The sequence below is a fragment of the Clupea harengus genome, chromosome 23 (assembly GCF_900700415.2).
Source record: "Clupea harengus chromosome 23, Ch_v2.0.2, whole genome shotgun sequence".
Taxonomy (NCBI): domain Eukaryota; kingdom Metazoa; phylum Chordata; class Actinopteri; order Clupeiformes; family Clupeidae; genus Clupea; species Clupea harengus.
The window spans coordinates 6,267,138-6,294,513 of record NC_045174.1 but is presented as its reverse complement, the minus strand read 5'-3'; the positions used below and the strand labels follow the sequence as shown (position 1 = coordinate 6,294,513).

Genomic DNA, 27,376 nt, shown 5'->3' with positions numbered 1-27,376 from the left:
TTAATGTTTGACTCAAATCCAACCATTACAATCTCAGAAACTATTATGACTTTTATGGTCTGAGTTCAAACTTAAGCTTTACAAATTCCTTAACCCCAAAAAACGACACTGACTGGAGATTTGTTGTAGAAGCTGGGGTCCACAGGGATATTGCTGCCCCTGCGGGGCTCAAAGGTTAAGGCAGGATCACCTCCTCCTGCAATTTTGGGTATGGGCATGGGTGTGGCAGCAGTGTGGGTGATGACAGGAGGGGTGAGGCTCGTCTTCAGGTCCACATGTCCATTGATGGGCACCACTATGAAGACAGTGGCGTAGTACGGCATGAGAAAGGCACAAACACACTGTTTTAGAGCATGACAAGAGCTTCAAAAATAAAGGTGATACCATTTCCAGCTTTATAAATGTTTTACAATGAACCTAGTTATCAGCAATCGAAATAAAAACCTTGCACATTGAAAACTACTGTTGACGTACCGAAAAGTTAAGTAGAGTGGAGAGTTAAACATTGTATGCTTGTTTATATATTGTATATACATGTTTGGACTATAGGACCTAAAGGACTTCTTCTGTACCGAGCATAGAAATGGTGTGGGTATAATTACAGTAGTTGTAATGAATCATACATACATTTGGATCCTTGGGTTAAGATTATATTAACTATGCTCTGTCATTGATCCTTACTAGTCTTACCAGTGGAGGCAGTCATATCTCTCTTGCTAATGGTTACGTCTTCCATACTTCGAGTGTGGATGTCCATATCTGAATCAGATTTGGAGTCATCTCCCTTCACACAGAGAGAAAACGGTAGAGGTGAGATAAAGCTAAAAGGGAAGGTCCAAGCATAAAGTGTGTCTTTACATGTATGCGATGAGTTGTGTTAGTGTTGCTGGTGGTGTTTGTATGTGTGTATGTCTATTAGCAGACAGGTATGTTCAGGCCTGAACAGAGGTGGGTTCCGCCTGCTCCTACTCTTACTTTGGAGGTGAAAGTTCTCCTCAGGCAATGTTATACATTGTACGTTTTGCAAGGGCACAAACAGTGTCCATAAGCACAGTAATACAACTACTAATAACACTAACAATAATAATAATGATGATTATTATTATCATAATAATAATGTGTTTATGTCTGATTTTTTTAATAGGGTTGGATTTACATATTCTGTAGACTAGCAGAAATGGAAATATAAAGTGAAGAGGAAAACCTTGGACTCATCAACACATACAGACCAATGGAATCATAGCATATTTCAATTACAAAAGTGTTACAAAGGTTAATAACATGTAATATTAATGGGGAGGTGTTATCCAATGAAGTTATACATCACTACAAAGAAAATCCGATAAATTAATGATGACACAAAACAACTCCAATGTAAGGAAACTGTGGAACACAAGCTGTTCTAAAAGATGGGGGGTAAACACCTGTCCCCATGTGGAACACAAAACAACTACAGAACTGAAATACATAAACAGCTGTGCTAGGTGGAGTAAGCAGAGAATCTCATTATGGATGCCTAGTCATTATTGTCTTTCATGAATGACATCATTCATAAAATAATTTGCCTCAGTCACTTATTTTGGGCACTGCCCAAGCCCAAGCCTGAAGACACCATATACAGTACTACCTAACATTCCTGTAGGTATAGGTTTCCTATTAATGTACTGATAAATAAACTTGCTCCACTTGTCTCTTCTTTCCTATTTCCTCCTCTTTCCAAAGACGACCCAAGACAGAGGCTGTTGGTATAGAAAACCTCAGGGTCTGCCTTAGCTGTCAGTTGGTATAGAAAACCTCAGGGTCTGCCTTAGCTGTCAGTTGGTATAGAAACCTCAGGGTCTGCCTTAGCTGTCAGTTGGTATAGAAAACCTCAGGGTCTGCCTTAGCTGTCAGTTGGTATAGAAACCTCAGGGTCTGCCTTAGCTGTCAGTTGGTATAGAAACCTCAGGGTCTGCCTTAGCTGTCAGTTGGTATAGAAACCTCGGCTCATCTAAGGAAGGAGAAAGAGTGGACTGGTGCAGCCAATTCATTAAAATGTGATCAAATAAAAGCTTGATTGGATTGAAGTTACATGGACTCTAAATCCAAGTAAATACTAGAGCTCATAATAGAATGGACCAGGCATGTTCACAATTGGATTTAATTGAAAGACACAGACCAGGTTATATGGGAACCGCAAGTCAAATGGAGATTTGAAAAACAGTGTTACTGGTTGGTTGTAAGGGTATTGTCCGCTATTAGAAGTGGGAAGTTCTCCTACTGACCTTGCGAGTTCTCTCTTCTCTAACTGTATCACCTAGCACAGCTGTGTGGATGTGAACAAGTACACAGTGATGTGTCTAAAGAGATGTGATAGACAGTGCTACATGGTCAGAAGCAGACTCTCCTGAAATACCCTCATCCTTTATCTAAACAACCAGTGCCTGCTTTTATTCATCAGTGTGACACATTGATGTGTGTGTGTGTGTGTGTGTGTGTGTGTGTGTGTGTGTGTTTGTGTGTGTGAGTGTGGTTTATTTTTTTAATCATACTGCATTGGACTAAATAGTGTTATTAGAAAATGGTTCATTTCAATACTTGAATGATTGCAGGAATTCATACTTACTAATGTGTGGTTAATTATGTGCTCCTTTACTAGTTACAACATTCTCTCAACATTCTATCGTTGTTAGCGAGGCAGAGAGCCTCAGTAGGGGCTTTGAGTTGAGTCTGCTTCTTCAAAAACAACACAAGTCACACTGCTGACAAATGCTGGGGATCCTCCTGGTTAGTCTCACTGGGGACACATCATGCAAAGAACTACATACCCCTGATTCTATCGGCAGCTGAATACAGCTCAACTGCACATCCTCTTTCTTGGTCACACCACAGTGAATAAAAGGACAAGCAGATAAGTGAAGAAAATACAAACAGAGATATGAAGCAGGTATCTTGCTGTTGCACTAGTATGTTTTAGTTGTACTTAAACACATACTGCTTTGAATAACCATAAAAGAGACTTTAATTTGATGTTTTTCGTGAGTACTTTGCATTCAGAGTTTTACTGTCAGCACTCTTTTCCACTGGTAATTCAATAAGCCTTGTAACATACTTTTCATATTCTTCTAGTACGTCTGGGTCAAATATTTGACATACCAAACCTGAGCATGCAAGCTGCAATGAGATATGCCTTCTAAGAAAACTCAAAATGAATTAGTGAGTAGAAAAGGACAGTGTAGGAACAGTTTAGGGCATACTTTCTTAAAAGAAAATAAGAAAAAAGACATTAGTAGAAAACATGTGTCTAGTATACTGAAGAAACAATAGATGCTCAGCTAAAAGGGTCTCGGTAAACCCCCCAGGAATGATCCTGGGAAACACTTCCATTAACACTTGATCATCAAGCCTATGGTAATCCAGTGTATGTATGCTCATATACAAATAAAATGTATGGTCCTTAAAAGACTTGAAATATCTTTTGGCAATACCAGAACCGAGAGAGTATACATTATGTATACTGATGGAAACATGGACAGGACGGACTACTGAATTGCTGCTGGGCCCCATACAAAAATCTATCCATTAAGTACACTGTTCACATACTTCAGTTGACCGTGATGATGTTTTCATGACCTACAATTTCTAAAGAAACTGGTTAAAAACTGTTAGTTGTATGCTGTTGAGGCAGGAAGATGTAGCTTATTGTGCCAAAGACATGAGAGTTCAAAATGCCTCTCATATGCTTATCAATTTCCCTTTCTTACTTCTTGACCAGACCTATATCTGGCTGCTGTTGCCAAGAGCTAGTGAACCTGTTCCAGACTATGTGACAAAGATGATGAATACAGCCCACAGTGCAGGTCATTTTCTTCTCTTTTGTCCTCCAGCTCCTGCTTCTAGTGACACTAAGACCAACGGTAATGGACATGATAGAGGAAACACTGAGTAGCTGCCTGCTGGCTCTGCTGTCTCTGCTCTCTCTTGCTTTGTGCTGTTCCCTTCTATGCAGGGGACTCTGCTCTCTCTTGCTTTGTGCTGTTCCCTTCTATGCAGGGGACTCTGCTGCGCTATTCATTACCTTGTCTCTACTCCAGGGATCTTAGGGGTTCTCCCTGCTAATCTTGTGTTACACCTGCTTGCTTCTCACCTCCTCTCCTCTCCTCTCACCCCCTCTCCTCTCCTCTCCTCTTCTCTCACCCCCTCTCCTCTCCTTTCCTCTCCTCTCCATCCACTTGAGTTGCTGTATGTCAGCTTCCCCTCTAACACCACTATCCAGTAGTAAGTGTGGAAGCTGAAATGACTCCTGGGATCATATATAAATCTGCTCATGGCTTGATATTGTGTTGAAATAAATAAAGTAGGGAATGTGCAACTTTTCCATCTTTAGTTTTCTTACCAGGCTGGTCAAGGGCCTTGTGGCTATAGTTATAACCATAACATATCTGATCCATCTCCAGCCATAACATACAGTCTTTATTATTTATTATTGGGATGGCAGTGGTCTAGACAATATCTAGCTAGCCTCTGTGGGCCTATGCGTAGGTCAGTATGGTATCGCATGAGGGAAAACACTTCATGATGAAGCAGTGAAATAAGGTGGAACATACAAGCAGGAACTGCTGCTCCCACCTGAAGACACAGAGGGTTTAAAGGAACGGAATTAGCCTGTCAGGTCAGCGGGGTCTCAATGTGCTTGGAACATTTTGACAATTATTGATGAAAATGATTGATTTTCTCCTGCAGTCTATGCTCAGGGTGTGACAGAGAGAATATGGATTCATCTCCTCCATTCTTGCCAGCTTCCATCACATCAAAATAGTGAGAAGTTCTGTCTAAGATGAGAGGCTTGAAGTAGTATGCAAACAGTACATCAGCAGTTGCGGAGATACTTCTGTATCTCATTACTGGAGGTAGATTTGATTTTGCCACTGCAATACACACATGGTGCTGAGGTTTATACGCTTAAGCACTTACATTTTCAAATTCTTACCATTTATTCTTTATAGTTATATCATAAATCTTGTATTTTCATCAGATTCTTGATATTACATTGAAGGCAAAACATATCTTAACAGAAATCTAAGGGCGTTTTTGTTTCCTGTGTTAGCCTGCACGCATTAATGTTAATGATAAGGAGCTTTCCTATTGGTGAAGACAGAGGTATAGTCGGCCTATCCCTCACAACTGCAGAATTCTACAAGGTCATAAGGATTACTAAAAAAATGAATGCTTCACAATTTTGACACAGCTATTGTCTATGAAGAAAATACTATTGCCCAGCAACGGAATATTGTACGACAGTGTAACTTTAATACCACTACTTCTTCTCAGGGCTGCATCATTTTTCAGCAAAGTATCCTCTGGCAGTATTCCAACAAAAGGTGTTGTTTTAAAAAGCTACAGAACACAACTATAATCTGTTGTGTCTCCACCTGCCAAAGCAATACCTGAAAAGAACCTTTGGCAATTTTAAAGAAATCAAAAACCAGTAGTGAATGTTTTGATGAAGGTTTCATAGTTTCTTTCATTAGTTCATAGTTATTTCATTTCTTGTACTTCACAAATCACAACTGCTAATGTTTGGTTAATAATGAAGTGGATTGCCAAAAACATGTTGCAACATTGTTTTGTAATACACCAAAATGAAAAGGAAAAAAATCTCAAATGCAAGAGAAATGTATGAGGCGTAGCAGCCATTTTTTTTTTAAAGTGTCTGATCTTAAGTAAATCCATACTTAATTGCTATAATCTATATGGAGTCTCAGCTTTACCTCAGTCTGGAAGCCCTCCACTAAGATGGCCACCAACAAGTTGAAGAGAACATAGTTCCCAAAGGTCATAAGCGCGATGAAGTAGAGTGCTGCCCAAGAGGAGGTGGAGGCCATGCCATTGTAAAGCACTTTATTCCAGTCTTCCTGAGTTAGAATCTGATGGTACATGACCAGCACAAAACAAAACAATATAATCTCAGACATACACGTGGGTACAGGCAATAGGGATGCTACATCAATGGGAAATAAAGTAAAGAGTGATTCCTTGAGAAACCTACCTGGAACACAGTCACAATTGCCCAAAGTAGAGAGTCAAAGTTCTTGCGATCAGGTACAGTGTCACCCTCGTTCTCCGAACCAAATTTGCAACCGAACAAGTGCATTCCCAGAATACTTCATAAAAGACAAAGAGTATAAGCATAATGAGAATAAAATGTATATCGTTATTCCAGCCACGATATATAATAATGCTCTCAAGATGATATTGTACAAGGAATGCAACTGAGGGTGTTTTCACACTTGGCTGGTTTGTGAGCACCCACAGGTTCACCCACAGGTTCACCCACAGGTTCAACTGTCCAATGGGTGGAGGGGTTAAGGGTATTGGGATATAAAATCAAAAGGTCATCTTAAAAAAAACATGAACACATTTTTTGTTTTGTGACCATAGGGCCAAAATCTCAAAATAACTTTTGAGGAAGGACATACACAAGATATGTGTTACATTGTGCTAGTTATCCTAAAACTAAGTAAGTTGTGCTAAGGTTGGGTGAGGTCCCTTGATCACAAACAAATCTCTGTAAACATTCTGCAAACTCCTTTCTAGATCTCACCTGAAGATGAAGATGAACAGCATCAGTAGCATGCAGAAAGTGGCTACATTGTCCATGGTCTTCATCAGGACCACCAGCTGCCTCTGCAGAGCCGGCATGAACCGCACCAACTTCAGTACACGCATGAGCCTGAAGGTCCGCAGCACCGACAGGCCACCACCTTGCTGGCCTACAATCTCCCACACGCTGGGATAAATGAGTAGAACATTTAAACCCCTTGCAGTGAGGTCGTAATAGGCTTCAAAGTACTAAATTATATCTACGAGCCATTTGCTGACATTTTATTTCACCTTGGTTTACTGCCACTGTAAGGTAAGGCAGCTCAGTAGGTCATAAATGTGGCGTTTGTAAGCAAATCATGCCTCTATTCTAATATCTTTATTGCTTTGCCTGCGTTGAGGTTATAACAAGACATTTAAATATAAATACATATGAAATACATTAAGTTAAGGCATAATCATTTTACACTGAAATATTAGATGATATTACAATGAATATGAAATATGTGTCCAAGGCTTAGGTCTTTGATTTGGTACAACATTTTCACTAATACGATGCATCATTGGCAGTCATTGTGAGGGAAACAGAAAAGTGTGACAACATGCCCCGCTCTCCCTTACCCTCCAGAACAACTTCAGCTCTGTAACTTTTGACTCATGCACTTTAAGACTCTTAAAGTGTATAAAGGTTAAAAATACTGGATATGTAGACATACGACAACAAGAACCACGAGAGCTACCTGATGACCACAATGATGCCATCAAAGATGTTGTATGGGTTCTTGATGTATCCGAAGGGGCCATAGACTAGGACTTTCAACAGCATCTCCAGGGCAAATAGGCTTGTAAAGACGATGTTACTTATTTCCAGGGCATTGGTGAATTCCTCCGGCTGGGCAAAGGGAGTGGGGGGTGAGTAGAGGGTGAGTAGAGGGGGACAGAAGAGATACAGTTGTTTGAATGCAACCAACATGTAGCGTTAGCAGTTGAGGCAATCATGCATATAATTACATATTAACAAAACTAATAACAATTTAACAGATGGCAGATTCAACTACTGAGAAGTCTGATCAAAGCAGAAGCAAATTGCTGTCACCACTGTAGTGTATCTGTGCAAATTCAGGGATTGAGTGAGAACACAAGGGTCAGGAGAGGGAGGGGGAGGGGGAGGCAAGAGAGGGAGAGAGGGAACAGACACACAAGGAGATTCTTATCTCTTATTATTATCCCTTATTCTAAAGTTGTGAAGAGAACTGAGTATTTATAGACTTTATCATGGGGGAAATCAAGAATTCATGGCCGACAAAAAATGATGTAAAAGAGACAAAATTTGTGTCTGTTAGGGTATTGCAAACCTTGTCGCTTACATCTAAAATAGGACGCAGATGTTGAGAGTTTTTGTCGCTAACTTTGATTGGATGAGAAGAGATTTGATGGACATTTTGTCTTGTTGATATGAATACGGCTCTATGGCTAGTTAATGTTTCTAGCATCCTTGGTAACTAGCAGTGTCAGCTGTTAATTTCATATCTGATCACACGTTGACTGGAGATATCTCTATGTTAATGATAGGGTCACAAAATGTAAAGAGAAATGTGCTACTCAGGATTGTTCTAGCTGTCTTCCGTGGTCAATACAATTTGAACGTATTCAATTCAATACAATTTTATTTATATAGTGCCAAAACATTAAAATTATTTACAGAGCCCAGGGCCTAGAAATGTAGTTAGCTAGGTAGCTGAGTTGCCATAGAAATGACACAATATGCTGTGAGGTAATTGGTCATTAGTGACAGACTATGAAAGCCAACAGGTGTGATACGCTGTCAGCAGACCCTCTTCATATTTGTTGAGTGACACTTGTTGCCTGGACTGTAAATTCACCTGAACACTTACTAACACATACAACAGACATTTAAATGAAACAGAGTTTGTTACATTTAGTCTTTTTCTACCCTCTGGGACCCCTGCTTCCTGAGGTAAGAACCCCAAACATACACACAACAGCAGGAGCAAAAGAAAGTGCAGGTATATACAGAGTGCTGAAGGCAAGAAAGGGACACAGGGATATGAGCGTCGATGAATAAGCCTCAAAGAAATGTAGAAAAGTAAACGTTTGAACAGAGGTAATTCCCTGTGCTTACTTCTTGAAATTTCTAACATGAAAACCATAAATAATAGAGGGTGAAAAATTTAAGGCAGGACTAAACCAGAGCTCTGGTCGTGGAAATCAACTGCATCCAAATAAAATCAGTTGCATGTTACTGACATATTTATAGTATCAAAAGTGTCAATGGTCAAACTGTTTATGAATGATCTACTGTCACGGCTCTTTTGAGATTATCCAGTGTATCCTGTTTAGTACTCGTGGTCACTCTCTCTGTATATTTACATTTTTTTTTACTTTTAACAGGGCCCTTTGGGTGATGATGCAATAAGGCTATTCCATCTGAAACATGTCTGGACCTTCTTCCACACGTGCAATGCTTATGTCCTGATAAACCAACAACCATGATCACCTACACGCTTGACACATTTTCACACTCTAACCCCTATGATTAAAAACATCCTGCTGTTTGGCTCTTGATCTGCACCTTCTTCAGATAGCTAACACTTGAGTTCAGAGAGACTGAAGAGTAGATTTATGGGGTTTCTTCTTGATCAGCTATTTGCAAGTCCCTCACTTGCAAGCCACTTTACACAGTGTCTAAATGTAAATGATAACCATCTTGCACAACAACTTAGTGCAAGGACTAATCAATGTGGGGAGTTTGCACAGTGCAGAAAATGGGATGTCCATGTCAACAAGTTTGTGCACGAAGTTTGTTTTTAGTAATATTGCAGGTAAGTAATGTGACTATCAACTGTTTTACTGAATGCCCAGTTGACTAATGCAATACCTCTCGATAATGGCATTGATGACATGTTTGCCTTAGGTCAAATGCTCTTTCTGGACCCATATGTAACCACATACAAGCTTTTATAATAATATATGTGATACTTCAAGCTTTTATAATAATATATGTGATACTTCAAGCTGTATGGGCCTATACTGCAACATCATTATGCGTTATGAGTGCAGTCATGACAATTGATATTGAGTCGCTGTGATGCATTATGAATACTCGAAACATTTATGAATGTGTTTATAATGCTTTATGGCTACTGGGTTCAACTAAAGTGTTACGGGAAAGTTAAACATTTTTAACATTTATAACATTAGGCTTTACATGCTGAATAAATATCAATGATTAAATATTTATGTATGAATTTGATACTCTTATGTAAATCAATGTATGAATGATATATGTTCCTCTTTCCTCTCTTTCGTAATGTTGTAAAATTGGTACAAAATGATACTGCACACATAGGCATGAAACCATTTCACTTGAATTTTATCTAAGGCCATCCAAAACTAACCAAAAATGATCACACTTTTCCAGCATTCTGACACATTATGTAAATGATCATATCTTTGGTCATATCATTTGAAGTCTGCACATGAAAGCTCCTCAAAGCATCCCTCAGAAAGACACAGACAAGTAGATGGTCAAAGATAAAATGCGGTTCTATATACTTTAGGCTCAACATCAAATAATTTCACTTGAATTTGATGGATGTCAAAATCTCTATTGCAAAATAAAAGCCTTTGTGAGTTGAGTCTTTGTCTTCTGCAGTCTTTGCATGTGAAAAAGCATCTAACTTTGGTGTCTTTCCCCAGGCTCTGCCATATTGTCATTCTGTCTAAAGCTTTGATTTGGGTCAGCATCTGTGTGCACTCATACTAAATGACATATGCTAACATATGCAGAAGCTAGCTCAAAGATGCATTTGCTTTCATGGAAAGCGAAGTCTTCAGGGGAGTTGTGAGAGATGAGATGGGCTGAGGGCAAGGAGCACAGTCTTGATTAGCATCCATAATTGGCCTGCACTCTCCAGTTCCCAATCACACATAGACAAAGTGGAGACTCTGTAATCAGGTTACATTTCTTGCCTTTAAAAACTGTTACTTCCCTCGGAATGCTCTCCTGGTGAGTAGAAGGGTTGGGGTGGATGTGGCCCTTCTCCAAGCAATGAGTAACGCATTCCCTGTATAATGACTGGGAGCTTTCATTTCCACACAGAACATGGGTCAAGACATTATTTGTTTGTGTTAGCTTCATATCTGCTGGGAAAAACTGTGATCCGCTTTGAGTAAATAACTACAATGTAGAGCTACTGACGATGGACAGGGTACATGCCTTGCTTGACCGGGTGTCTTCCAGGTGTGTAATGTACAGCATAAAGTGTGTGTCTGGTTCAAATGTCATCCCTTTTGCTGATAACAAATCTTGTTGGTCACACACAGAGGAACTCAGCATCCCCCTATCCCTCCATCTGTGTTCCGGACCAAGCTTATCAGAGCACCCAATACCTGAGCCAAATAGCAAGCCCTACCAGCAGGACCCAACATGGGGCTCAGAGCCAGCCACAGTACCCCCTCCACCACTGTCTCACAGGCCTCAGCTACCAGCAGTAGGACTGTTGATGCAAGCCAGACATCTACCCATTAGTAACAGAAACAATAACCACAGCAGCCTCTGATGAGAGGGCAGCATGAGTAAGATTTCATGGTTAATAGTTTGGCAGCGTGGGTCTGAGGTCAATATAAAATTAGAAGAAGCAGGGAAGTTCACATAAAGTTTCTGTTTTTCACTATTTCTGAGAGAATAAACCCACAAACTGCCACCTGAATAACATTGTTCATGTTACAACAGCTTTCATCAAGAGACTGTCCGGTCATGGTGGTATATACCTTGTGGGATAACTGTGTAGGTAACCCATAGCAATTTTCTCTTTCCCTAATCCAGCCACCACCACTGACACAGTAAAGTACAAGCGTGAGGTGGAGTGAGACACAGGAAGCTTATTAGGCCTCAAGTCATTCCATCATGCAGATCTTATATTGAAAATAGCAAAACGTCAAAACCAACAAACAAACACTCACTGACACAGTGTTGCATTTTCATAATAATTATAGTCATTAATCTGAAATACCTCATAATTACAAGCAGCCCAGGCATACTTGATTAAAGAACAATTGTGCAAATAATTAGACATTATATAAGCATTCTTTGGGTCAGTGCTGCTGAGAGGAGGATCATGCGTGTGAGCCACAGTGAGGCCTGCTAATGAACCACTAGCAGGTGGATGAAAACTGAACAAGTGCTTTGTCTTGTAGTGCCCAAACTATTGGGTCTCAGAGCTTGGTTGTTATTCAAATAAATCTTTGCCTTATCTCAAAGAGAAACATTCTTTAGACCTCTGAAATCTGTAGCACATTTTTAGAGTATAAATATGCAGTGAGATGGAGTGGCATGTTTGTGTACTTCCCAAAGAACACTGGTGTTTAGAACAGGCATGCAACTGGGAGAGCCTGCAGGCTTGAATGTACAGCTTGTCTGATGTTATATCTATCGTGTATGCTTTATAATCTTGCTTTTCTAAAGTCACCTCTACTCCTCTAGTATGACTATTATGTTTATCAGCCACCATACAAAGAAAACAAAAGTGATGGGGACCTGATTGAATGGCCTGACAATTCATCCTTCAAAACTGATGTCAACACAATACCCCTCAGACAACATGAAGATAAACTAATGTCAATGCAATACCCCTCAAACAACATGAAGAGCAAAACTAATGTCAACACAATCAATGAATCAATTAATTAATTAATTAAATCCAGTTTAAAATATTTGTGGGACCATCCTGTGCTTTTGAAACATACAGCCAACATCGTAAGCAGCTCACATAAAGTGGCCACAAACATTTTAGCACCCTTATTAGGCCACACACATATCATATACACTCTTCCCTTGTACTGCTATGGATAAAGATAATGATTCCTCTGCAACAACATGGATGGGCCGGGTATGGTACTGTCCCATAGTATTAGTTTGGAGGGAGGGGGCAAGAAGAGAAGTGCACTGTTCACATTTGACTCTCAGTAAAGGGTAACCTATTGACCACTTGCTATAGGCTGCTTCAGTGAATATGAGAGTGTGACACCGCCTCCAGGCATGTGTTGCGATAGACTTAGTGAAACTACAGCTGATGATGAATTTGCTGATATTATAAGAACACAGGTGTTGCACATTAGCAGGGACTCGGTCTCAACCATCTTTGTAATTAGCTCCTTTCCTCCGCAGTGATGTCCTTTAGTGATGGCACTCAATTCACTCTCTTTGGTCTATCCATACAGTTTCAATCCCATGCAGAGGAAATGATTTCTGCATTCATACTTTAGCCCTGTATTCCCTCTCCCTCACATGGACATGTCACATGGACCTGGCATGCTCTCTCAGATTAAGGATTTTCGAATTAAAGTCTAGACTTGTCTGCTAAACAAATTATATTTAGAGATTTAGTAGAGGCTAGTAGTCTCTTGAACTTTCCTTGATTGATGATTTCCTGGTGTTGATTTGATCAGATATGTTTTTAAAGACCAATTTCATGTCAAGTTCCCCTTGACTTCAGTGAAACTGCTAACCTCATGTAAACTGCTAACCTCTGGCTTTCCCACTTTGGCTTTCGGGGTTGTCTTACTTCTCCCACTGGTGCTCATTTGTATCACATCTGTTTGATATGATGATCATTATTTCATCATTTGTGTTGATGATTGATATATTTCATTCTGGAAACCTGCACAAATTGATTGTGATCATTGTGTGAGATTGTGGATGCCTTTTCAAAAGATTACACTTTTGTACAACTGGGCTGGGGTAGGTGCAGCAGTGAAGGCACTGTTAAAGCAGACAGAAAGAAAGAAAGGCTTAGAGACAGCATAGAAACCTACAGGAATTTTACAGAGAACAGACGCAATTAGGCAGGTTGGCATCAGATTTTATTAGTTCAGGGACGAGGTCAAGGAACCTAAGTAACCTTGTAAATCCAAATTCTTCCTTTTTACCCCCTTTCCCCTCTCTCCCCAGATGGTTCTCCTCAATAAAAGCCAGTGCATACTGCCAGATTTCTCATAGATGGACTTTTCTTTCCTCTAGGAATTTTAAAATACTTTTAACTGTGAAAACGGTTTCTGTGAGAGTGTGAGTAGGTGGACTACATTATCCCTGTGACACAAGCATTAATTAAACATTAAATCAACATTAAAATCAACTAAAAGAGTCAAATATTTTGATAAGTGTTGCGCAAGAGTTACCGTTGTACATGGCCCTGGCCAAAGAACCATCAAGTCTATTGTTCTGTGCTGTCCCTTTCATTTCACTGTTGCTGAAGGAACTAAAGACGGGTTAAACCTGGTTGTTCTTATTTTCCTTTACGTATCCTTCCTTTGCGCCGATAACTCAGTAGGAACCTGAGAGGGTGAGTAGGGTCACTGAGGATGCACTCAAGCTTACTCAGAATGAGCTCTTTCCACAACTGAGCAGCTGACATCTGGTCACACACAATGAATCTACTTCCAATCTTGATCATGCCCTGCAACATGTCTTATCTTATCTTATCTTATCTTGAAGCCAGGGTTAACTCATCAAACACACAGGAGGAGACACTCAAATCCAACTGATATGAGCTAAACAATAGGAAAACATTTTGAATTCATAACAAAACCATAAAAATTCATTATCTGACTGCAAAATCTGTATTAAAGCAACAGAGGTCTAAACATTGTTCACCTGTGCACCTGTTCTTTCTCTCTCTCGCTCTCTCTCTTACACACACACACACACACACACACACACACACACACACACACACACACACACACACACACACACACACACACACACAAACACACACAAATCCCACCCTCCTACACCCACACATACCAATACAAATGACTGCTACTACAAATGATTGTATATTACACTTTGTATCCACTTCTGTATCTACGGGAGACCCTTCCTAATATGCCCTCCTGCATGCCTTGCAGTGTAAACACAGCTCAATGGCTCACAGATGTTTGTTGATTGTTCATCAGTTCATTAGGTCAGCTTTCACACTCTCACGCTCCCTACAGCTCCCATTCCAGCAGCCACATCATGATTACCCGCACACACACACATCGATTGAGGGTAACGGGACAAAACACATCGCCCCAAGTTGTATCTATTCTTTGGCATGAAATGTTGTTATGATAATGTATCCTCTAACCAGCAGCCGGTGACTGTAAAACACAGCAAACTTGTAAAGCCACTGAATCTCTGTTGTTTTGTGAGGCCTCCTTGAAAGTACAGAAGGACAGAAGGGTGCTATTCCCCCGCAGTCTGCGTAGGGTAGGAAGTCACTATTAGTTCCATCTCAGAGAAGGAATGAATCATGATCACAGACATGAGATTTTCAGGTTCAGAGGGTTGGGCTTGGTGTTATTATGAGTTATGAGCTGCTGTACTGTTCAATAGCAGTCATACATTATAATGGCATGGCTATTGTTGTTCCACTTCAGAAGCAACTGACACCCACACCAGGAAGCTCATCATCCTCTGTCAGTGTCGCAGCTCATTAACTCATGAGAGATGGACTACCTCCGTCTATCAGATTCATCCACAGACTCCACACAGAGGATGGCTGCAGGCCTTCCATCAGAGGGGGGAGGGGGGGCAAAGAGTACAGATAACCCAAGGCCCGGGGGGGGGGGGGGGGGGGCACGCAAAGGTCTATGATTGAATAGTGTGTGGGAGAGGAGATCTGTTCTGCCGTGTGCAAATGGAACATGCGTTGTGAGTGTGTGTGTGTGTGTGTGTGTGTGTGTGTGTGTGTGTGTGCGTGCGTTATGCCCAGTCAGCAATCTTTGCCCTGTTGGAGTGGAGGGTGGGGGCTTGTCCCTGGGCCTGAGCAAGACACACGGCGGGCCTGGATGGCTGGGCTTTCTCCTTGGCTAAAATAGATTTCCATTCTAGTTTAATGAGAAGTATTCATTTTCCCTGACAGTCTTACATTAGTAATGACTATAGTGTGCATACACATAAGAACACACCACCAACACAGACAGAATGCCCAGGCACACAGTGCACACCAGCCTGCCAGCTGGAGATGATCAACTCTCAACTCTCCCTCTCAAGTTGGCTTTTGGAAATGTATGAGCAGGAGCACAAATTGAATTGACTTTCCCTTTTTTCCTTTCAGATTTGTTTTCATTGTTTAAAGTATCATTCTTTGTAATGTCATGATCTGTTGTAACTGTAACGCACCTGCTAATCTCTTAGCATTAACCAGATATTTCAAGACCTTTCTGTTCCTGACTGCTCTCCCTCTTTCTGTTCTACAGTGCCAAACACCGCAGTCTTTACATGCATATGTCCATGTTTTGAAGCCCAGATACAAACTCACAGATTATATTCATCCTTTTATTTCAGGCCCGATAAAAATGTTAATTCAACTCAATCACAGTGTCATACAATTATGGTTTCACCAACAGCAATGTTGTGTACGTGTGCATGGAAATCTGAATATTCAAATCTCTCATTAATGTAGCATACCTCCATAGAAGAAACGCATGAACTGACTAATAAGACTGAGTAATAAAATAAAAAAAGAAACATATGGAAGGACAGCCTGGTACATCAGAGCCATGAGTAATTAGATTACTGATGTTGCAGCCAATATTAAAATACCCACAACCGCGTATACCTACATGCCTTTGCTGAACAGAATACATCTGCTTTGAATATGAACTACAGGTTGAATGTATCAATGGCATGAAGCCCACAGAAAAGCAGAGACTTTCACATCAGCAGGGTGCCACAGCTTTGCAGCGCTGACCGAATGAATACCAAGAGAAACGTCATGCATTTTCACACTGCCTGCCTTTACAACACTGAGATTTCTGGGAGAGTCAATAAAAGGCCTGGTCACGGGTTTAAGGGATTTGGATCCATTTCATCCTCAAATCAGTAATGCCCCTGGTGTGAAGCCTTGGTCCCTTGTTCTCATTGTTAGGGTAGGGTGTCATAGAAGAGGTAAATGGCTTCTTACCTGTTCATGATATTCGATGCCCATGCTGAGGGTGTTGATAAGGATGGCAATCATGATACCTCGGCCAAAGTACTTGCTGTCAACAATCTTGCGAAACGTATCACACACAACCCTCCAGTAGCCAATCACCTTCGCTGTCCGAGCGCAGAGACTCATTTGGTTTTTCTTGGTGGGATCCCTGCGATCGCGGTAGTGGGCATCCTGAGTGAACTCATACACTCCCTCACTGTCGGAGTCAGCCGCCTCATTCCCCTCAGTCCCCTCGGAATCAGCAGCCTTCATGCAGTAAGGACATGTCTTGGGGTCAAAGGCTAGGGAAGCGTCTAGATTAGTACTGCTGCAGTTGATGGTAGATGACCTGCTGAGCATGGCTGAAACACAAATGTGCAAATGTACAAATGTGCAAATATGCATAAATAACCTCTTGTAGCAGTAATGAAACATGCATTTGTGTATCTTTTTATTCCCTGATGACACTTTAAAATACAATACATCAACTGAATTCAATTAAATTACGTCCACTATCAACTGCTCCAACCATTAGTCAGTTCCTTTCAGTGAGTTAGTAGGTTCACTCACCTGGGGTGATACGTGTCTCCACCAGGCCCTGCGACGTGTTTCTGGGAGGCGGAGGAATGTTAAGGTTGGTGAAGACGCTGTCAGTGCAGCTTTCACCCTCTCCAGGTGAATTCTGGCAAAACGACCTCTGCCTTCGCTGCTCCAGGAGAAAAGAGCTCTGTAGGGTGGGATAGTTTGTGTGTGTTGGCCCAGCAAAGGGCACTGAATTTCTCTTATAAGAGGTGGAGGGGGTGCAGTGAAGCAACACATCTGTCCCACCAGCAGCAGCAATACTGGCAGACACAGAGGTATCAGGCAGCATGAGAGAACCCATGCGTGAGCGTCGACTGCCTGCCCCTGTTTCAGGGTCTCTGTCAGTGCTGCTGCTGCGCAGGACACTGCCATTACCCAGGTGGTAGTGGTGGTGGTGGTGGTGCATCAGGTGGTGAATTGACCCGCGTTTCTGTTGTTGCTTTTGGCGGCGGCGCTTTTGGGAAGTCTGCTCCAAGACTGGTGAGGCGCAGACGCTCAGGCCGGCCTGGCGCGCTGCGACACGAATCAAGTGGCACAGCTGCCGGCCGGTCTTGCGAACCACGTGCACCAAGAACTTGAGCAGCTCATCGTAGCAGCTGCCGGGCTCAGAGAAGCTGGCCAGTGTGCTGGCGTTGGACAGGAAGCGCACGCGCTGCTCCTTCATCAGCTGACTCTCACGCTGCTTGGTCTCAGAGAACTGGGTGGCAATGACCACCAAGCACAGATTTATCATGAAGAATGAGCCCACCTGAAAAATAGGTATCAAAATAAGTCAATAAAAAGATATGTCGGTGTTTCATTTGAAGTATCTACAGACCTCTTTGACATAATAGCCTCAAATTGGACCAAATCAAGCTAAAATAATTAAAGGAAGGTAATAAGGTATTTCTTATATGCAACAAAGAACTTGAGAATAAAGAACACACCTAACATAGGCTTACACACAATACAATGCAAATATGTTTTAAGCTGCAGAATCATGCTTAAGGAGGCATCTTCTGTCTGCCTAAAGCCAGAAGTGGGAGAGTATGCTGCCTCAAGATCACAATGTTTGTTTTTTCTTTCAGACAAAATAGCTAGGTCTAATTGCAGGATCATACTGACCAAAATAAAATAGTCTATTCTTAGTCTAAGAGTAGAACTGTCTTTAAACACAATAACAAATTCACTGTCTCATTTTTGCACATCTGAATGAATGCAAAAGACCGTTTACATATAAGGGATTTCAGAGAGTCAAACCCGTACCACAAGACTCACAAACATTTGGGACCCAAAGTATGTGGAGTTCCAAGGGTAACTTACAATGATGAGGAGGATGAAGTAGATGAAGTTGTAGAATGAGTGGGAATCCATCACGAAGTACATTATGTCCACCCATCCCTCCAGAGTGATAACCTGCAATCAGATAGAAGAATACATTTCCAGCCTCTGAGACCAGAGGGACACACTTCTAGGTTTGAACTCCAGAAGAGTTCAGTTAATGAAATATCTGTACATATCTGTATCAACAATCTCAACAATCCATTCTTTCTGCTCTAGTATACCGTAGTGCTAGACAGAAATGTTAAAGGTGTATAGTGCCCTAGAAAGCCTAAATCATCAACACAGCAGCATTTTCTGTCAAAACAAAATATTTGGTGGTATTTACAAACCAACACCATTTTTGGCACAGTAAATTAAATAATGTGCATTATAATGCTGTAAACACTGTTATATTGTTGCAGATTGCGACTGAGATTTCACATCCAATAGATGGCCACATTTGATGCATTAGACTCCCTTAAATGCATATTCAATACAAAAACTGATATGTGTGCTGTCCTTGAAACACTGCATGCATCTCTTGAAACACTGCTTAGCAAATTACTTCACTTTATGGGCAGCAAATTATTTCATCAATATGTTACAAACAATGATTTAGTTTTAATTAAAACTGAACCTTACACCAGTATTGGAATTAACTGAACGTTACTGCTTATCCATACTTAGATATAAAATCTAATCGAATCTAATCTAAGGATTGTGGATAAGCAGTAAGATGCCGTATACAGTGTTATAGTTTTATTATAGAGTATACTTGTATTGATATATAAAATGGCAGAATACAGAATACAGTATTATATTATATATACGTATGATAGTGTACTTCAGCGCAAGCAAACTAATTTGTATTTGAGATATCCAGATAATTCACATTTCAATCAGGTAAACACTTTCATGACTTGATTATGTTGAAGTAAAAGGACAAAGCCAAATCATGTTCATATTTTGTACGAAACAGAGACTTTTGTTTTGATATTTATCTTCATGAACCTGAATAACCACTGGATGTCATATTACTGACATTAAATAAAAGGATACTCTAGGGTTAAACATTCATGAATGTTGTTATGATGTTATATGGTGTCAGGTGTTCTAAAATGGCTGCGTAGACTGTTTAAATAATGTGTTAGAGAACAAATAATTACACGATTTTACAACAAATGTGATTAATATTTCATATGGGCCAGTTAACTGCTGTTGAAAAATATAAAACCCCAACATTTTCTTCTGTTACTGTGTTGTTAACAAACATATCATTAGCCTTGTCTTTGCTACACATAGGCTACTTTATTGGCATATTTTGGGCTGTTGATAATATCAAATTCAGTATCTGCTCTAAATCATCCCCTCAACCCAATGCTGGAATCTTACTCTCCAGGTCTTACTCATTCCTTGGTCAGAGTGCTATCCTCATTTACCCACACCCCTTTGCCAGTTGCTGACTTTATTTATCTCATCACCTACAAAAAGCACCCAGTCCCACAGGACTCTTGCCTACCCATCACTGTTACTCAGTGCTTCCTTAGCAGCCCTACGCAACATGCTTTGTTTACCCGTACATTACTTTGGACTGTTAATGTGAAACCCCGGCTCCAAATACTAACCCTCGGTTCACATAAGTTTTTAGCCTACAGATTTTGACCCATGACACTATCCACTATTCAATGTCAACATGCAGGAATCTGGGAGAGATTTTCCAGTTCATCTACACAAATAATAGTCTGTCTGCACTTGGCCTTTAAACTGCCTGTCGTTTGTCCTGAGGCCTCCAAAAATATATAACTTTTAACTTCTCAGACCTTAACCAAGCTCAGGATGTAGTAGTTAATGGAAGCATGTTTAGGTCAAGTTCTGTTTAGGGGTGCTTCAGCTCAGTCTTTGTAGTAATTGATCAAGATCAGAGCTGGTTCCCTGCATACAGACGATCTCTGTCTCTGCACATTCTCTGGATGCTGTTTCATGATCCTGGCCTGAGACCACTCCGTGCATAAAATACTGAAACGCATTCTTTAAACATCAGCCATGACGAGGATTATGGCTTCTGTTTGGGTGTTATTCTGGGATGTGTCAGGGCTTCATTGAATAATGATACATGATCTAGACATACTAGGAAAAAATGGAAGATAATGGAAAAATCTCAAAGTGGAACCATTGCAGGAGCTCCAGCCTGTTGAAATCATTCTAATTGAAAGCACTGGACGGGTCAAAGACACACTCTCCCCCATGCAGAGTAGGGGCTTAGTGTTTCACAGATTTATGACATTGTCTTTAACCATCAATATGAAAAAGACCCTTGTGGGGTGATCTTAATCTTGTAATTGAATTTCAAATGAATTGTAGAAGAACACAGTGTGTGCTTTTGAATTACAATGTCATCCATCTAAGAAAAAACAGTGCAATAAACATGAAACTGGTATCTCATAACAGACCTATTTGGAATCTGATTATTCTACACTTGGTCAGTTTATGTAAATAAAATAATGAATTGCAGAAGTTCCCCACTAACAGCACTCTCTGCTAATGGCACTAACTTCATTTGACATCTCGCATGCCTCCTCTGCCACCCTGCTGGCTCTTTTGGAAAAGAATGGACTCCTGCTGGTGATAAAGCCTTTACAGGGTGCACTTCAGCCAGATTAATGGGAAACCTTCCATAAGCACCTTTATAAACCTAAGCTGTATTTCATCAACCAGGACAGCAAGATAAACAACAGTGTCATTGCCACGAAAAGACAAGGACATGGCCTATTCAACTTGGTAATAGAGAAAAAAAGAAGACATTATGGGCAATTGCTTATACTACACAGTATAATGATAGTACATTTGATACTGTTAAATAACAGAAATGTAGCCATCAGTACATACTGTATTTACACGAGATGAAACATGCAGATATGGGGTTCATCCTGACATACTGTCTGTTTTTGTTGAAGCCTGTTTTCAGGACATCAAGTCTAACCTGACAAACCAACTCACCTGAAAGATTGCAATCCATGCATAGCCAATGTTGTCAAAGTTGATGGCATCCTTAAATGGGTTGTTCTCGCCAGCAGAGCAGTTGGTGTAGTACTGGTTCCAGTTGACACAGGTGGTGTTGTCGGTGGCGTTGTATGCTGCCATGTCCAGGGTACACTGGAGGCCTTCCTCATGTAGAGTGGGGATAAGGTTGCACAGACGCATGCCATTCTCCCGTGGCTGGGAGCAGATAAATGGACTCTCATCATCGTTTTCGGTTCGATAGTAGTTATGCAGGCCCAGGCTCTGTGGTCTATATTTGGGGAGACAGCAACGTTTTAAATTGAGTCTAAAGAATTTCACATGCATCCATGCTCTAATTTGATGCTGGAGTCAGATTTGTATGTGGTAATCTCAGGACATATTCATATCACCTACTTCATTCCAACTACACACAAAGTGATTTGCTGGCCATGCCCAGATAGTGGTTGACTCTGGAATGAATCCGTTCCTGGTTTAGCACTGATTCAAGCAAGGACCACTCTCTCAGAGTATGCCCCTATCTGTAGTAGCAATCCAGCAGCATAATCACGTGTTAGCTTATAGGATAAGGACCTTTCCACGGCTCATTTACAATCATGTTTTGACTCAAAAATGTGACTGTTTAAATCTTCAGTCATTAAGTGGGGATACATTTGGTGATGCATCTTTAATGGACCAGAAACCCTGTTGGAATATTAATAGTACATATAGCAGAAATGGAGGCTATGTGCCCCTCATACAATATTTAAAAACTATTTGGACTCCCTTGTACCTAAAACCTCACTGAAGAGAAAACTCACATTTCCACACTGGTCAGCTTATTATTATTTGAAGGTTTGATGTTACAGGCTTGCAGATTTGTCAACATAAATCAATCTCAGGACATAGGTGAAATGTAACTCTGCTGCAAAAAGGACCTGGCTGGGATTGTGTGGTTCTCATCTTCTCTTCTCTTTTTTATGTCATATTCAAACATTACTCCATCATCAATGACAGTCATTTGTGTTGGATTCATAACTCATTGTGTGAGCTAAGAAATCCTACTTCAAGTATAGTGTAAATCAACATGGAATTTCTCTTCATGAGTCGTACATGATCATGTTCTCATCCTCAAAGATGCTTATAATGTACTCCAAATTATGTTTTAGTGTGTACACAGTACTACACACTGTATTTTCCTAAAGAACACATAGCTGAGATGTAAGTAAATTATCTGCCATCTGACATTAGCATAAGGCACATCCGGTCTAGAATTCAGTCACATAATGAGGACACATATTTCTCTTCAACTGCCCCGACAATCCATCATGGTATCCTGCTTCCACTGTGTGTTGGTCATTGACTCAAGCCCACTCAGGTTTGTCTTATTGCTATGTACAGATGCTTTGGCTTTATGTCCAGGCAGTACTCACAAGCTGAAGTTCTCAGGCAGGAAACAGCGGTTGCGTAGAAGTCCAGCCCAGAGCTGTACTCCCACAATGCCAAAGATGAAGAAGACAAAGAAGCAGAGCAGGAGAACGTTCCCCAACATAGGGAGAGTGTCCAAGAGTAGAGTCACCAGGATCCTCATGCCTGAGAAAAACACATCACAGTATTAGAACACAGGGAGAGTCTCCAAGAGTAGAGTCTGCCTGAGGAACACACATCACAGTAGTATTAGCAATAGAACATTGGAGCATAATACACACACATGAACAAACATTAAAGGCATAGTCTGTGAGTCTGGTGAAATCGATTACTTCTGATGTAAAAACCCAATGTGGATGGCAGCATTTTTGCTCAAATTCATGCTCAAAACAGCTCCTCCAATTCCCAGGTACCCCCAAACAAATTACACCCCTCCTTTCCATTTTCCGCACATGAAGCAATACACTCACCGGCCACTTTATAAGGTACACCTTGATAGTACTAGGTTGGACCCCCTTTTTCCTCCAGAACTGACTTAATTCTTACATTCAACAAGGTGCTGGAAACATTTCTCAGAGATTTTGGTCCATACTGACATGATAGCATCATGCAGTTGCTGCAGATTTGTCGGCTGCACATCCAGGATGTGAATCTCCCATTCCACCACATCCCAAAGGTGCTCTATTGGATTAAGATCTTGAGATTGTGGAGGCCACTGGAGTACAGTGAACTCATTGTCATGTTCAAGAAACCAGTTTGAGATGATTTGAGCTTTGTGACATGGCGTGTTATCCTGCTGGAAGTAGCCATCAGAAGATGGGTACACTGTGGTCATAGTGGGATTGACATTGTCAGCAACAATGCTCAGGTAAGTCGTGGCATTTAAACGATGCTCAATTGGTACTAAGGGGCCCAAAGCGTGCCAAGAAAATATTCCCCACACCATTAGACCACCACCACCAGCCTGAACCGTCGATACAAGGCAGGATGGATCATGTTCATGTTGTTTACACCAAATTCTGACCCTACCATCTGAATGACGCAGCAGAAATCGAGACTAATCAGACCAGGCAACATTTTTCAAATCTTCTATTGTCCAATTTTGGTGAGCCCATGGGAATTGTAGTCTCAGTTTCCTGTTCTTAGCTGACAGGAGGGGTACCCGGTGTGGTCTTCTGCTGCTGTAGCCCATCTGCTTCAAGGTCCGACGTGTTGTGTATTCAGAGATGCTCTTCTGCATACCTTGGTTGAAACGAGTGGTTATTTGAGTTACTGTTGTCTTCATATCATCTTGAACCGGTCTGGCCATTCTCCTACATATACTGTATATTACTCAGACCAGCCATTAGGTTGGGTTATGTTTGATTTTTTAGATAGAGTGATAATTCTCACCCAGCACTGCTTGTCTCTTTTCCGAGGTTATAATTGCCATGAAGCATCACTTGGGCTATGTTCCCACAGGGTTGTACACGGAGTTACTACTTTTCTGTAATTGGTATTCACCTTATATCTTCTTGAATATATCTTTGACTCACGTCAAAATATTTATTTTTCCAATGAAAACATTCCCAGTGGGTCACAGGGTGGAGCAGTGTAATACACATAGTCATGCCCCTTCTAATGAGAAAATGAAATTGGTTGCCATATGCACATTTGAAATGAGAAATGGAGAAGAGTGATAAGAATGAGGCATTGCCAGCCATCCAAAATATAGCAACGACATTCAGAAATTAAAGAAATAATAAATGAATTGACTGAGGTACTTAGCAAACACCTCTCCCATTGGGTACCAGCCAAACATATCCACTCAACAGCAAAGCTGAATTGATTGCTTTTAAACATGACAATGGCTACATCCCAAGACTTAATATGTTAATTTGCTTATTATGTTCAGGCATGGCATCTACATGGATCTATTGTTCATTTATTGTGGTTGTATACTGTGGTTGTGCTCTCTCCCTGTCCTTGTGTTCGCCTTTGATCCTGTCTCTCACCTGTCAGCAGGTCTTTGGTCTACTGGCACCAGGTTAGCTCGTTTGGCGTTCTCTTTCACTATCGGTGTGGGAAACCAGGTCGGGGATGAGAACTTAATTCCCTCTCCTGTTTCATTTCTGATGACTGTAGAGAGTTGGCCACTTGTGCTTCTACTCTACTTGCTGTAAACTGTCTTGCTATGCTTCTGCAGTATATTTCCAAAGGCTAAATAAGTAATTTGTCTACACATTTTTAATTTTAATTAAAAACTAAAATACGCATACGTATTCAACCCCTATACATTAATACTTGGTAGAGTAGCCTTAAGTCTTCTGAAGTGAGATGGTACCAGCTTTGCATGTTGTTCTGTTGTTTCCCCCATTCTTTATGGTAGATTGTACGTAGATATATATATAGGGTGATGTGATGGTGGGCCTAGACTGCCATATCTCCCGATTGGGATGGTGTTTCTTGAGGCACTGGCAGTGTTAGATTTATGCCACAGTTTTGCACTTTGAGCACTGGCCAAAAAGCTCTATTTTGGTCTCATATGACCATAAAAACCTTTCCCCATATCTTAGGTAACCTCCAAACATGCTTCAATGTGGATCCTCCAAAATATCTTTCTCAGATGCTTGGTTTGGGGGACAGGGTTTTCTTCAAAACCTCTGGGTGGTGTGATGCAACTTCCACTGTTTTCTTATGGATCCAATGGTGGTCCATTGGACATCAAAACACTTGGATACATGGAGTCTTTTCCTCACTCAAGCATTTTAATCACCTTGTCTCTTTAGTGTTCATTCCATCTGTTACCTCACCTCCTGGCTGATGACCCTTAGACAGAGTGGTTTCCATATCCAGAAGGAGATCTCTACTCTAACCACTCAGGTAGTACCTAATTATGGTCAGTTATGGTCAAAATAAGTGCCACCTCTGTATCTGTCTCTGGTTTGTTTATATTTCATTTTCTAATTTATTTTTTAAATGTTAGCAGACAAATCACTTATTTTGCCTTTTTCTTTTGTAATTGTAATATTGTCTATTATAAAAACCACAACCTTGAGACGTATTACCTTCAGATATTCTTTCTTTTATGAATGATCTCCTTTCGCCAATGTTGACAAAAAGCATGAGATTGCTCTTTAGACAGAGGAGTCTAAAGTCTCCAGTAAATCTAGGTGGCCTCTCAAGGGACTCCCTTTGGAACCTTGCTCACACACACCAATATCCTCTGGAGTCATTTCAGCTTCTCACCTTTGATCCAGGCTCATTATCTCAGGTTCTCGTTGTCACCTTGGTTGTTATGAGTGAAAAGTGGATAATGATTCCAGCAGTTTCAGGGAAATGTGTCTGTGCTCAGTTGTGCTAAAGCAGGTTTTTAATATCTCTTAGACAGAACTATTTTCAGCTTGAAAAGCTAACTTAACTCTCTGCTCTGGCTACATACTGTAGCATTAATAAACAAAGCAGTTTATCATGCAAGGCACTGGCCTCCTCACTCATCACTGCATTCTCCATAATATAAAATAGCAATTACGATGAAATGCTCAATCTTCCACTAATTCAATATTATTGAAAAGGGCTCTGATGAACAATGGAACAAAGCCGAGCTTATTAGGCAGAGTTGGTCAAATGTGAGTCCATATACTTCTATAATAAACACGTATTGATCCACAGGCTTTCACTACTCAGGGCTCTCTATCAATCTAATTTCTTTCAGATGGACTGACCATGCTCCTTTCATGTTTCATTCTCTTCTGCTAAACTGTGTGGGCTCCTTGACTTCACCAACGCATGAACCATCCGCCCCTTTTCACTCTCTCACTTTTACTCGTTCATGGTTTGCCATTCTCTCAGCTTTTTAAGCACTTTCTATTCTTATTGCCTTTCTCTTCCCCCCCATCTACTTACCCTTGCCCCAACTCTGTGATGCTGTGCACTAATCATGCTTCCCCCAAACCATGATTCCTCTCTGCAAAGGCCACTCCAATTACTTCAGGGGCTCGCAAGAGCACAATCATTCCATCACCCTTGGTTTTCAGTGACCATGACATCACTTCATCATTTGAAACAACAAGGTAATCAAGCAGGGGGGCAAAGAACAGTTCAATTAACCTCCAGCTGTCCTACAAGGTAGCATCTTCGAACACTGTCCACGTGTCAAGATTCAGGAGGTGAGCATTGGTGTAATAGTATTTCTCCAGTGGTAATACAGTACTACAGGGTGATCCAGCACTATCTGAGTGTGTTTTTATTAATAATTAATCATTTATAATTTAGTTACAATTGTGGTAACCATCAACACATTAGTTGTGATGTCCAGAACAGAGCAAATAAACACTAAAAAACTCAGAACGCAGAGCTTATGTTCACTATGTTCACTTGTTCACTTGATGGAAGTGTAGTGTGTTTTACTGGAAATGTGATCTCTGGTAATCAAGTCAAATGTAGGGCCAAGTAGTGTCTAGGGAGGTGATGTCAAATTGCCCTTCAAGCACATACAGAGAGTAACTGCAGATGAACAAAAG

At 40.8% G+C, this 27,376-nt stretch overlaps 1 protein-coding gene across 12 annotated transcripts in view; it reads right to left on the bottom strand.

Annotated features, from left to right (window-relative positions):
• The window catches only part of cacna1g (calcium channel, voltage-dependent, T type, alpha 1G subunit), a 168,643-nt gene that overhangs the window by 57,989 nt on the left and 83,278 nt on the right, over window positions 1-27,376 (bottom strand). For 10 of the 12 annotated variants that reach the window (XM_031560750.2, XM_031560751.2, XM_031560748.2 and 7 more), the window contains exons 6-17: window positions 22,880-23,039; window positions 21,447-21,738; window positions 18,450-18,542; window positions 17,136-17,895; window positions 16,557-16,927; window positions 7,323-7,474; window positions 6,584-6,769; window positions 6,029-6,143; window positions 5,751-5,906; window positions 2,808-2,855; window positions 691-784; window positions 114-295 (exon numbers count right to left, since the gene is read on the bottom strand). In XM_031560750.2, coding sequence (XP_031416610.1) covers window positions 114-295; window positions 691-784; window positions 2,808-2,855; window positions 5,751-5,906; window positions 6,029-6,143; window positions 6,584-6,769; window positions 7,323-7,474; window positions 16,557-16,927; window positions 17,136-17,895; window positions 18,450-18,542; window positions 21,447-21,738; window positions 22,880-23,039 — 2,609 coding nt within the window. The remainder of the gene's footprint in view (window positions 1-113; window positions 296-690; window positions 785-2,807; window positions 2,856-5,750; window positions 5,907-6,028; window positions 6,144-6,583; window positions 6,770-7,322; window positions 7,475-16,556; window positions 16,928-17,135; window positions 17,896-18,449; window positions 18,543-21,446; window positions 21,739-22,879; window positions 23,040-27,376) is intronic. The other 2 variants (XM_042703207.1, XM_031560757.2) reach the window with 1 other exon arrangement.